General features: G+C 28.2%; 2 protein-coding genes across 13 annotated transcripts; both read left to right on the top strand.

The window, feature by feature from the left end:
- Positions 1 to 3,186: 3,186 nt before the first annotated feature.
- On the top strand, positions 3,187 to 4,551 carry LOC126676421 (abrin-b-like). Its single transcript, XM_050370620.2, has 2 exons — positions 3,187 to 3,321; positions 3,673 to 4,551. Exons 1-2 carry the CDS (start codon positions 3,285 to 3,287, stop codon positions 4,536 to 4,538), a joined length of 903 nt encoding a protein of 300 aa, XP_050226577.1. The 5' UTR covers positions 3,187 to 3,284; the 3' UTR covers positions 4,539 to 4,551.
- Positions 4,552 to 5,199: 648 nt separating this feature from the next.
- On the top strand, positions 5,200 to 8,249 carry LOC126676575 (uncharacterized). Of its 12 annotated transcripts, XR_007640352.1 has the most exons (11): positions 5,200 to 5,311; positions 5,563 to 5,738; positions 5,937 to 6,105; positions 6,204 to 6,320; positions 6,414 to 6,517; positions 6,631 to 6,688; positions 7,005 to 7,041; positions 7,261 to 7,368; positions 7,489 to 7,626; positions 7,780 to 7,839; positions 7,963 to 8,249. XR_007640352.1 is itself a non-coding variant. In XM_056105346.1 (7 exons), exons 1-4 carry the CDS (start codon positions 5,554 to 5,556, stop codon positions 6,670 to 6,672), a joined length of 453 nt encoding a protein of 150 aa, XP_055961321.1. In that variant the 5' UTR covers positions 5,322 to 5,553; the 3' UTR covers positions 6,673 to 6,688; positions 7,489 to 7,626; positions 7,780 to 7,839; positions 7,963 to 8,249. The 12 variants fall into 12 exon arrangements, 4 of the variants coding, with proteins under 4 accessions (XP_055961321.1, XP_055961322.1, XP_050226761.1 ...); XR_008790513.1 differs by lacking the exon at positions 5,200 to 5,311 and having other exon boundaries at positions 5,333 to 5,738; positions 6,424 to 6,517; XR_007640356.2 differs by lacking the exon at positions 5,200 to 5,311 and having other exon boundaries at positions 5,335 to 5,738; positions 5,967 to 6,105.
- The last annotated feature ends 4,931 nt before the right edge of the window (positions 8,250 to 13,180 follow it).

Below are 13,180 nucleotides of genomic sequence, written 5' to 3'. Positions count from 1 at the left end.
AAAAAATACATAACAAATACATAAAAAACACAAATAAATTTTATGTAGATTAAAACCAAACAGATTATCATATACATGATAAATACCATTTTAGTATAAATCAAACAAAAAGAAGTAAACAACATATCAGTATAAAAGAAAAACATATAAAAATACACAGATTAAGAGAAAAATTACAAAAAAATCAAATGACAATACCTTAACTAAACGGGTATTCTCTCTAATAACAACAGATTTGTTCTCCTTCTTTCCACCAGATTTCTCCTCCATCTTCCCAACATTAACATCAAAGTTTAACTTCCTTTTTTTCAACAAACCAGTCTCAACAGCCTTCCCCTTCATCTTCAAATCAGAGACTGAGTTAGCTTTTTCACCATCATCACCACTTGCATTTCCCTTTTTAGATAATTTCCGCTTCATTTTGGATTTTTTATTTTTTTCTTTATCAGCTATAGGCGTTGATCTAGTGGAAACTACCATCGTGCTATTTATACTTTGAGCTGTAACGTTGGTATGCTTGATAAAAATGATTGAAAAGAATAACTGAAAAAATCGTGGCTATAATTAAGGGACTGTTTGTGTTGTAAAACTGAAAAAATGGTTAGAATTCAAAAGAAATGGAAGTTAAAGCTTAGAGAAAATGGAGGTTATGGGAGAGAGAAAGAGAAAATGGATATTGATGAAAATGGAAAAGAATCAAGAGATACACACCACCTCTGCATGTCAAAATCTGCCTTACACGGAATATTCATTTACTGCCACATGGAAGGCTAGGATTAATTTCGTATTCTTTGTAATAAGTTACCGTTTTAAGCTTTTATTTGTAAAACCAAATTAGCATTGATTGAAAGAAATAAGATCACTTAGCATTTTTGTTAATTATCTCCGTTTTTAGAATTTTCGTGTAATTTTCTCATTTTCATTTGATTTTAAAGTCATGTCTGTTGAGCAATAAAATATTTCCAACATGCAATTTCTCCAACAAAGGCAAGATTCGTTTTACTTTTTTGCTTTTGACAAAACAATATTTTCTCTTTCGCAATGATGTGAATTTTAAAAAATATTCATTATATACTCATTTTTTTTTATAGTAATTGAATCATTTTAAGATTAAGTTTATCCAAAGGTACTTGGTACGAAAGTCACCGCTAAGAGTGTGCATCAGCCGCTTCCCCGAATTAATCGAAATAAAATTTAGGCGTAACGTCTTAAGAAACCCTGACATTTTATCCTCCTTTCAATTCTACCCTGACGTTGTAAATCAGTCAATTTCACCCTATTTGTATTTTTTCATTTAAATTGTATCTTAAAGCATAAAATTAATTTTTTTATTTGATAAAAATTCTCTAAATTGATCTTTTTTACATTAAATTAACTTTTTATATTAAATTGACCATTTTGAAGATTTTTTTTGAAATTTTGTCAAATAAATAAAAGTCAATTTAATAATGACGGATATTACACCTGAGTCCTACCTCACTTTAAAAATAAAATTTTAAAAATAAAATATTATCTTAATTAATAACTTGTATTTATGGGTTAATTGTACTTTTTATCTTTGCTTGATAAACTTAACACACTGTTTGAAATTGATAGGAAAAAAAAATCGTCGACTTCGTAAAACAATTATTGTAGAGTAAATTCTATACAATTTTGGATTAGCCTAAAGTACTATTTCATGTTTGTCGTATTTAATTTTGACTCCAAAGTTAAAAATAATTAGTGTTTTAATTTGAATACACTTCTATAAAATTAATTATATATTAATAACAATTATTTTAATTTGTATTATTATGTCTTTTCAATAAACTAATAGGAAGTAAATTTGAAAAATTAATAATTAATATTTTTTGACATTTTAAAATGATAGATATTATGGTCTATAATATTTTTTCCAATGCGACGAATATTATAAATCGGAGAGAAATCAAAGCCTAATCATTATATAAACAACATAAGCTTTTTTTCATGTTGCATAATTTCTATCCAAATTACATTCCAATTCTAAACTTTTCAGCATTTTTCTATTAAAAACCATATCCTTAATTTTTTAATCTTTTTAAATACACTGAATTTAATACGTTTTCTATTATCCATTTTAATTTACATTAAAAATTAAAAATTTGTATATTTGGGGGTATTTTTTTTGGGATATGATATTTTGATTTTTTTTAAAAGTTAAATTTGTGCCCTATCTCAATTTTAGGGCTAGTTTCGTCACTGGTCTCACCTAACATTTATATCTTTCTAAATTTTTCATTTTATAGTTCAATTTGTGTTTTATACTTTATTTTTCGTAAAATTGATGTCGTGTTTGGCCATGTGATTGACTAAAATGACATCATTTTAGACATTTATACTATATATGCCACATAATAAAAGGTTAGGATATTAGGTGAGGTTTTGAAAATTATATTTCGAGAAAAAACACAAAAGGTGGTGATATATAGTGACGTCTTTGTAATTTACTTTAATTTTTAAACCAAATTATTATCGGAATTGCATATAATGCATTTCAAACTGTTGTCTAGTAACCGAATCTATATGTTTAGTTTGATCGGTTATTTTCATTTTGATGGAATGAGAATTATATTAAAACCAAGCTACAAGATGAGATGGGAAGGCAGAGGCGGATCTAATAAGAGTTTATGTTGGGTAGTTATCCATTTTATTATTTTAAATTTTTAAAAAATATAAATATAAAATTTAATATCATAATTTTTTGTCTTAAAATTTGTGCATTCTCCACCTTAAAATTTATATTTTATCCATCTTCCAAGTTTTTAATACAATCTTATCTATCTTATAAAAACAATTATTGGTCGGCCACTATTTGAAAGAACCCAGTGCAAGAACAAGAAGCTGTAGCAGATTGCTGAGAGCAAAAATAACCAGATAAAAACAAAAATCAAGAAAAGAACACATCAGATGAGTTCAATTAATGACCAAATTGTTTAATATCCAACCATTAGGCTATACTTGAGTGCTCCACGCCCCTACTTCTTGTGGGTCAAAATTGGTATACTAAAGCTCGAATATTATCCCCACTCTCTTAATAGGAAATATTTAAAAAATGTCCCACCATTTTCTTTCCACCGGAGACTTTACAGACTATACTCTAAATTTGTTTATATAATGAAGCATGTTGGACATCCTTAAAAAACATATATAAGTAGGTGACTGTCCTTGTTACTATATCATTATATCAAGGCATTGCAAAGGTTCTCAATTTAATCAAGTAATTAGTTTTGTAGCATACATCCAATTCAATCAGGATCTTGATCATGGATTTCATCAGGCATATACCTGCAGTTGCCTTTGGTAATTTTCAATCTGTGGTATTTTCAGCTTTTTGCATGTATTCGAGCTATTGTTTGTATGTACAGCTCTTTATAGTATTATATTTCAAATTGATACTAAAATTTAATTTTTGTTTCAAGACAGAATAATTCAATTTTAGATTCAAATCAATGACAGTATTTTATAAAAACATGCTGCTGTATACGCCATTATACTGACAAGACATATATATATATATATATATATATCTGTGTGTATTTAATTATTATAAAATTGAAAAATATGATTTTTTTATTCATGGATGGTAGGCTAATGAGTATACAGTGTTTTATTTTCTTCCAGTTTCTAACTAAATGTATATATGATTCATAGGATTATGGATTTTGGACAATGTGTTTGGCCAACCAGACCAGCCCCTATTGGAGTTTCATGTTGACGATGCAGTGGAACACTTCAGGCAATTCATTGCAGATCTGCGAGAACGATTAGCAAGTGGATTCACGAGTCATGGAATACCAATCCTCCGGAACCCAACTACTGTGGCTAATAACGAACGGTATCTCCTACTGCAACTCTCTAATGAAGATAACTTAACCATTACACTAGCGTTGGACGTTACTGATGCATATGTGGTTGGTTATCGTGCCGAAAATCGATCTTATTTCTTTGGAGAATATTATAATTCTGCTCGTGCAATTATATTCACAGACACTGAACAAATTAGAATCCCATTTGGAGGTAACTATGATGCCCTAGAACGTGAGGCAGTAACTGCTGCTCAGCGACGGGCAGGAACCAGTTCCCAGCGAATTATCCATCGTCAAAGCACAACGAGAGAAGATGTTAATTTGGGAATGGCACCCCTACAAGCAGCCATCTCGAGTCTTTTCCGCCATGAGAGGAGAACTTTGGCTAGGTCTTTATTGGTCATTATTCAGATGATCTCAGAGGCGGCAAGGTTTAGGTATATTGAGCGACGAGTGATTCGTAGCATCCAAAATCATGAACAATTTCAGCCCGATACTTGCATGATTACCCTTGAGAATAACTGGAATCGCCTCTCCAGAGCCGTCCAGAGATCTATCCAGGGGCAAATTAGCAGGGAGGATCAACTTCAACTTGTTGCACCAAATGGACAGATATACACTGTGGTAGAAGTGACTCGAGAAATACTCCAATCTTTTGGTCTGGCGCTCGCTAAATATACAAATCCAAATCCCGGGCACGATGAGCTATAATCACCATTCATTATATATATATATATCTACTATATATATATAAAGCAGGACATTTTCTCCCTTTGATTGACACTTGGCACTGCCACATTCATTCTACAATTTTTTTCTTTTTAATTGTTATAAACTTTATAAAATTGTCAATTTATAATTGCATTCTTTAATTAAATGAAAATCAACCACATTAAATGGTAATCAAATTAGACTTGATTTGATTTTTCTATGGTAAAAATAAAATCACATCAAAACAAAATCTATAAATATAAACGTCTAATATAAGAGATTTGAATAGAGATTTTTATGGTAACTTAACAATTATTTAGGTAATAATATCAATATTAAATTGCTAATAAAGATGTTAAAAATACACATTTTTCCTTGTATTTTTAATCTTCACATTAATTCTCTCATTTTTAATAATGTTTTGCTATAGAAATAGACATTCAATCACATTAAATGGCAATCAAATCAAATTTGATTAATTTTTCTATGGTAATATCAAATTAAAATAGATGCTATAAAAAATGCCTAATAAAAAAAGAGATTTTCATGGTAAGTTAACAGTTATTAAGGTAAAAATACCAATATCAATTTGCTAACAAAAATGTTAAAAAATGGTTTTAATTTTATAAGAGAGATTTAAAAAATTATCTCCATGCACTACACCAAAAACAGCTTTTAGCAGCGAAATTGATGAGACAGTTTTATAAAGCGTCTCTGAGAATGCGTGTTTGTAAATCTGACGACGGTTGTTGGGATGGTTATTAGTTGCGCAGGTACATTCATTAATTAAATACGCTTAGAAACTGATTTTACCTAATCTATCCGATCGTTCTCCAGATCTAATTCTTTTCTCCTCTTCTATTTCCTTAGAAAAACTGATTTAACCTAATCTATCTGATTGTTCTACAAAGCCAAATTTCTGTTTTAAGTTTTTGATAATTGATTTTTGATTTTGCAACCACCAGTGAGGAAATTATTTTGTGTGTTTGTGATATCTAATTAATTCAAATTTTTGATGAAACAGAGTGAAGGTTCAGTCGTAGTCGCCGCCGCCGCCGACAAAGATGCAGTTACAGTCACAGTCGCCGCTCCGCCGCCGCCGCCGCCGCAGCAGCAAATGGAAGTAGGTCCTCAGCATGTCGTGGTGTGCCGGATTCCTCACCCTGTTCAGAAACTCTCTTTGCATTCAATGCAGCTAACGTAAGTTAACTGACGGCATATTTTCCTCTCTTCTCTTTCTTAGTTTCAAATTTCTCTTTAAAGCTTATTTTCAATTTCAGTCAATTTTTCTTTTAGGTTTTGATACTTGCAGTTCATATTTTAGGTTTTTTTTTCTCTCTGAATTGCTTATTTATTTTTAGTAGCTTGATTTTGATTTTGATTTTGTAATCACTTCAGCTCAAAAGAAATTTGAACAAACTGTGTTAGGGAAAAAGAGTGCCGATCCGAAGGGGTACCCGTTCCCATTCATCAACCGCCGTCGGAAACCCTAAAAATTGTGGAATCTTCCCGCTGGTAATCAAAGCGCCGATCCGAAGTCTACACTAATTTTACCGAAGAAACAATTGTATGTGATTGAAATTGTGTGCATTTATCTTTTGATTTGTTTTATTAACAATTATTTTATTTTTGAGCTGCTTTAATTTTTTACTTTTATAACATCAGGAATTATGTAGATGTTTCTAACTTTTCGTGGAATGAGAAAAGGACGGGACAAGGAGAATCATCCATTCTTAGTAGATCCTACCTGTACCCTTTGAGTGGGGATACTGATTCTGCAGGGTATGTTTAGAAATCAATATCTAGTTTTCTCCTTTCATTTTATAATTTTTTAAGATCACTAATACTTTTGGTTATGGCATTTGACTTTACTAGTTCTGAGCAGTAAAATCATCAGTGTATCTGAAGATATAAAGACTGGATGTACGATTGTGCTGTCAAAATATCTAGTGGAAATTGGCGAGCCACATAATCCCAAGGTTATATTTCAATTAAAACTCTTGTTTGATCGATTACTTATTTGTTACTCGTTTCATGAAGAAATTGATGTTTATTATTGTTTTTCCGGATCTTGAACTGGTTTTATGAGCAGATATTACTGCTTTCAGTGACCGCCATGCTGGGTATTAGGTGATTCAGTTGACAATGTGGTAAGTTTCTCATCAATTTGAAAGAGCTAATGTTTTTTTCTTCTTTTTTTCCCAATTTTGTTTTGATCTTATATATTGTACTGCTATTTCAATGCGTGTCTGTATTACAAATAAATAAAAATGCATGAAAAACATCACATGTCTCCTTTTGGATCTTCAAAACCTCATTTATCATGTTTCCAGAGTCCCTTAAAGTAATACTAGTTGGGGTTACCAAATCAATATTCCAATTGACTTGGGTTTAGGAGAGAAGTGTGAGTTGTGACATTCTATTGAAAGTAACACTGGTTGCAATTGATGATTTCTTGTATTGCAGATACCCGACTCTTCTAATTCATGTTCAAATCTTTCTGGTAAGTAATTCTTCCGTGACTTCACGGAATCAATTATCTTTTCAGTAAAGTAATACTAGCTGGACTATGAAATTGCATTGGTGTTGGATAATAATAAAACAGAGTGATTGTGCAATACACAATACCATTGGGAATTATGAAAATATTCTAACTAAGTACAATATAGAGTGAGATTTTATGCTGAACAAGCTCATTCTTATGATGAATTTATCATTGCAGATTAAATTTGAGGTGCTCATTTCACTTGAATTTAAATGCACATACTTAATTCTATAAACAGTAGCAACACTACACCAAAAGTTTGGTGCTCTGGTAGATTCTTTTAAGGTAGTGTTTCCTTATGTGCATGAGATCAAGTTTATATTATATGTGGTGCAAATCAAGTTGTCATGTTAATTTCTTTGAATGTATCATTTGATTGATTTGAGAATTTTGTTATATTTGCAGGGGAAGCCTCCAGATTGGCAGGATTTTGTTGGAATTATTACTTTGCTGTTGATCTACTCGACTATTGGTTTTATTGAGGAAAACAATGCTGGTTACGCGGCTGCTGCTCTCATGGCTAGTCTTGCTCCGAAAGCTAAGGTTTACTCGAGAATCCTGACTGCGTTCTATATTTTAAATTATTATGGAAATTGCGCCTCTACTTTGGTGTTTATGTCATCCAAATTTGACTTAAAACTGAACTTAAAAATTTCAAATTTGTTAATTGATTTACTTGCTAAATCTTGTTAAAAGGTTCTTCGAGATGGAAGGTGGAATGAGCAGGGTGTCGCGGTTTTAGTTCCTAGTGACATTGTTAGTATGAAACTTGGAGATATTGTTCCAACTGATTCTCTTTTGTTATAAATAATATTTGAGTTTTTTTATGTAGTTGTTTCTCAGAGATAATTAATTTATTTAATTTTTTCGTAAATGTAGGATATGATGTTGCTAAGGATAAATGGAGAATCGGAGAAGGCTATGGACCAAAGACTACAAGATATGAAGCATGTTTATTTTTTATAAATTTAGACAAGACACTGTATTAATTTCTACTTCAACTTACACATTACAGTTAAGGGTATGAATTAAGTAGAAGTTTCATTGAGGGTGGGAAATAGACATTAAAATTGCAAGTTTATGTAATTCTTTTTATTATTGATATTTTACCTTTTAAGCATTGTATATTGATTATGATTTTGAAATAAATTAATTATATTCAGTAATTTTCATATTCTAAATAATGTTTTTTTATAAAAATTTATCTGCTCATAGGGTCGGTTTTAACTGCCCCTATAAATAAAAAAAGCAAGATGTGTAAAGCTGTTTCCACAGTTTTTTTGCTCGTAGGGGCGGTTGTAACCGCCCCTAGAAACCGCCGCAACGTAAAAACTTTCCCCGGCGGTAGCTCAAACCGTCTCTATTTTATAGCTACGGCTAAAAAGACGACGCACATGTGACGGTTGAAAAAAATGTCTCTACTTTTTATAGAGATGGTTAAAACCGCCCCTAGAGGCAATTAAAACCGTCTCTATAGGCAAGATTTGGTGTAGTGATGATTTGTGATTTAAATTAAATAAAATATTACTATTTTAATGTTTTGATTATTTTTGTTCATTGACTTGATTTTCACATTTAACACCTATTTAAAGAAATAAAAAAGTTAACAAACACTATTGAATAAGGTAACAACAATAAAATATGTTATTCCTACTAAAAACGTTAGCTAACTAAAAGAGATTTTGTAATAAATTAACAATATATAAAGTAACAGCCAATAAAATTTAATAGCTAAAACAACGTTAGGAATCTTAAGGTAATAGTAAAAAATAAGAGATTTGAAAAGACTTTTTTGAAGCAACTTAGTAGTAAATAGAGTAACAGTCAAAAATATTGAATAGGTAATAAAAACGTTGGAAATTAATGTAATGGCATAAAATATTTCTATTTAAGCTCATGTTGTAGTTTCAAGTTTGTTCATACACATCTATATTTGCCATTTTTTGTAAGGTCAGTTGCTATTTGACCGAAAATATTTGTTGATATTCTTTAGAAATTATTATGTTTCTTGCTTTGATTGGAAGAATGTAAAAATGATGGAAATGGTCATTTAAAATTGCTTTCGAGTTTCGACCTATGAGTTTAGGAGCTATTTGCGGGAGGATTTCGACAACAATCAACTAAACTTCCTTTCTTTTTTATTTAATCATAACTGAGGTTTTTTTGTGATCAGTTTTAAGAATGTCCCTTGGTGTATTTCATGTATTATATTTTTAATTAATTTTTACATATATTTTATTGATAATATGTTCTATAAATTACAAACTTTTTCAAGGAAGTGCTCCGCACAATTGCATATGCTATCTTACTAAAAGTGGTGCTGCAATGGGAATTTTTTTGCCAAGATTGAAGGAAGAGTTGCAAGAATATATAAGTTGTCGCTTCAAATATAAAATTGGCATTACCTTCCTGCTAGATATGTTAATTGTTCTCGCATTATAAGCTTTTATATTAGAGATGCTAATAATAATTTACTTTTATTTATGTAATTTTAATGGGTTCAATAAAGCGCAAGCTATTTTTTTAAGGTTGATTGAGAGAAGGTTGTTGTAATTGATCGAGCACTGCCAAGTATTATTTTTTCAATGATTTACTTGCCAAATATTGATACCTGATACAAGTCAGGCGATAAGATAATGGTGCTCCGACATATTTCAGTGATAAGCATTTTAATTTTAATTTTTTAATTTTGTACTATTTTTTTATTTGATTGCTTTAAATTTGGAAATATGTACCAAATATGCTACCATAAAATTCTTTAATTTGAAATTTGTTTCCTCCTAAATTTACATTGACAATCAACTTTTTAATTATTAAATGATAGTTCTATTTTTTATTTACATATAATACTATTTTTTAGAGAAGTAATGGCTAAAGAAGTGAAGGACCATGACTTGAAATGTCAAAAACATAGATTTGATTTGTTTTCACTTTGGAAACTTGATTTTACGTCTTGGAATAATCGTTTATTATAACATGTAATATTTTAAAAAATGATTTAAAAAGTTATCATTTTAAAAATAAAAAAATTAACCATCTTATGCTAATTATCATTTTAAATACAAATATATGCCAATTTTGGATATGAATATTGTTAAAAGAATAATCAGGGAGAGTGATTTGGAGGATAATATAGCTAATGATGTTTATTTAATTAAATCTATGTTTTTGACATTTCGAGTCATGGTCCTTCACTTCTTTATCTATTTTTTTTTTATAATTACTTTATCTATTACTTTTCTTAGAAATAGTATTATAAATATATTATTGTCTTAATTAGTATAGTAAAATTTGGTTGATATTTTTAATTTGGTAACAGTTTGTTTTCAAAATTCCTGTAACATTCTATAAATATTATTTTCTTTTAAATTGCTATAATATTTTTTTGAATTATTATAGTAAAATTGGTAAATTTAATGTGTTAAATTGTTACATCGTTTCTTTTTATTTCATATGAAAAAATTGGTCAAATTTAATGTAGAAATTAATTTGTTAATCTAATTTGATAAAGTTATGAATGTTTTGTTATTATTCGTTTTATTGTGTTATATTAATTGAGTGTTTAGAACAAAAAGGAAAAATTAGTAATAATTCATATTCAAAGATAGGATTAATTAAATTAAACCAATATTATAGTTGATTGATACTTTATAATCTAATTAGTTATTATATATTTTCTAACTGTTGCATTATTTTTTTTATTTAGTATGATAAATTTAGTCCAATGTAATAGATAGATTTGTTTGACTTTGCTTAATAAAAAATATTATTCAATATAACTTATTATATGTTTAAAAAATTAAAAAATTATAGATAATAAATATGGTTTGACATAATTATTGATAATTTGTGACCTTATATTAAATGTTTCACACATTTGGTTACAAATTTACAATTAATTTGATAACTTTACTTATTCTGATTTTTTGATTGATTAAGTTTATTTTTATAAGATTCAAAATACAAAGGAATAAGAAAATTAATTTCAGCTTTATGACAGCCATTACTTAGTTCATTATTTTTAATATGTCATTAATATAAAAAATTCTTTTGAATTGCCCATAAATCACTATTATAGTAATTACTAATGTCGATCATTTCTTATCAGTTATCACTATCACTTACTATTTTTAATAAAAATATTTTTAGAACTTGAATTTGAATATATTATCTTTCGAACAACAAAAAAAATGATAAAAAAATCATCAAAAGCAAATAGAAAAATATCTAAAAGCAAAAGAAAATAATTTTTTTCTATTCTTTTGTTGGAATTCAAAAAGTGTAATGTGCATTAATGAGGGTAAATTATAAACATTAGATTTCTTAAGATTTGATAAAAAAAAAATTCTTATCAATCTTTTTAAAATATTAATAATCGGTCAATAAAAAATATTATAAATCTATATATGATTTGACAATTATGCATAACATTTGTTATTATCTAATAAAAAATATAAAAATTGAGGACGATTGGTAAAGAAAATAATTAAAAAAAATAGTATTTGTTTATATTTAATGTCATATTAAAAAATATATAGTATATTATATAAATTAAAAATAAATTAATAAAATCATGATTTTTTTAGAATATTAATATGCAATTTTTATATTAAATTTTTTTATCTGTTTATATTGTAGAAAATTTGTAATACATAGATATGTTTGTGTCTCTAAATATGTAAAATATGTAGTAATTAAAAATTTATATATTATATATAGTATTTTTATAATTATTAATTAGATTTTTTTAATTAAAATCAATAAAAAATTTAAATAAAAACCGTGCAACGCGCGGGCCTAACGCTAGTATATATATATATATATATATATATATATATATATATATAATTAAGCAGATGATCCAACAAATGTTTGGTTATTATTACCATCTTGCTTTTCAAATTCCCTGTTGCTGTTTTATGTTTTGCATAATAATTAATTAAGGGGTTAAACAATCTCTGGGCATGAAGATAGATTTCCTAGAAGTTACTCTCATGCCTAGTACGCTTCCCTTTTGCTGTTTGTCCGTGTGAAAGTTTCTCGTTTTAAGTTCAACATTTGTACTGATTGTCATTACAAAGAGAAAACATAATGATATCTATATTTTTATTTATTGATGATTTTAATTACAGTGAGGGGAGAGCAAAGTCAAATCTACCGCGACTTAATAGCAATTTATCACCTCAATTTGTAAATAATAAATAATTAACACATTAATTAACAAATCAGTTATGAATTTGTTGATTATTAGCAATTAACTTTGTTTTAATTAACACTTTGCCACTCAATTTGTAAGCTAATTGTCTCCTAAATTGGCAATTTGCTTCCTCAACTTGTAAGCAAATTTGTCAAAATGAAATTAATTGCTTAAAAACACCAAGTTCTATGTGCTAAAATAGCCAATTTAGGAGACAAGCTTACAAATTGAATGGAAAAATTGCTAAAATGGAGTTAATTGCTCATATTTACCAAATTAGTGAACACAGTTTATTAATGTATCTATTGTTTACAAATTAAGAGAATAAATGGCTACTTAAATCTTTTTGCCACTAGCTTAGAACTCTAGGTGAAAATTACCTCCAAGTGAACAAAATGGTATGTCTTCCTCTTACAAGAAGTCTCTATTTATCTATACTATATATAAAAGCACGGGAGCGGAGGGGGGCAGACAAATTTATAGAATAATCTTTTTAATTTATAACTACATAAAGATTTTATAATCATTAATTAATAAATTATTTAATTAATTACTAAAAATATATTATAATTAATTAGATCTCTATAAAATTTGATATTGATAATACATTACAAGTTGACGATTTCCCTAGCCAAAAAAGTAGCCAGCCAAAAAAGTAGCACAAAAATTATTCCTTCCGTCCCAAAACAATAGTCCATTTTTCTTATTTTTTTTGTTCCAAAATAATAGTCCACTTTTCTTATAAATCATAATTTATAGTGTTTATTTAACCATATTACCCTTATTTAATATGTATCATTTATTGCTATTAGCTTATAGTTATAACATTTAATAAGGATATGATAGGAAAAATGAAGATAAATTTGTAAAAAGTTATAACATTAATTGTATTTCTTAAAC

The sequence above is a fragment of the Mercurialis annua genome, linkage group LG4, assembly GCF_937616625.2.
Source record: "Mercurialis annua linkage group LG4, ddMerAnnu1.2, whole genome shotgun sequence".
Classification (NCBI taxonomy): Eukaryota; Viridiplantae; Streptophyta; class Magnoliopsida; order Malpighiales; family Euphorbiaceae; genus Mercurialis; species Mercurialis annua.
The sequence above is the reverse complement of the archived record's forward strand: the minus strand, read 5'-3'. Positions and strand labels throughout refer to the sequence as shown.

Excerpts from the sequence above, each read along its gene's own strand:
- LOC126676421 (XM_050370620.2), top strand. The coding sequence starts at position 3,285 with ATGGATTTCATCAGGCATATACCTGCAGTTGCCTTTG. Across the intron at positions 3,322-3,672 it reads TATACCTGCAGTTGCCTTTG|GATTATGGATTTTGGACAAT; the intron begins GTAATTTTCAAT and ends TATGATTCATAG.
- LOC126676575 (XM_056105346.1), top strand. The coding sequence starts at position 5,554 with ATGAAACAGAGTGAAGGTTCAGTCGTAGTCGCCGCCGCCGCCGACAAA. Across the intron at positions 6,321-6,423 it reads GGGGATACTGATTCTGCAGG|TAAAATCATCAGTGTATCTG; the intron begins GTATGTTTAGAA and ends AGTTCTGAGCAG. Across the intron at positions 6,518-6,615 it reads GCGAGCCACATAATCCCAAG|TGGTTTTATGAGCAGATATT; the intron begins GTTATATTTCAA and ends CGGATCTTGAAC.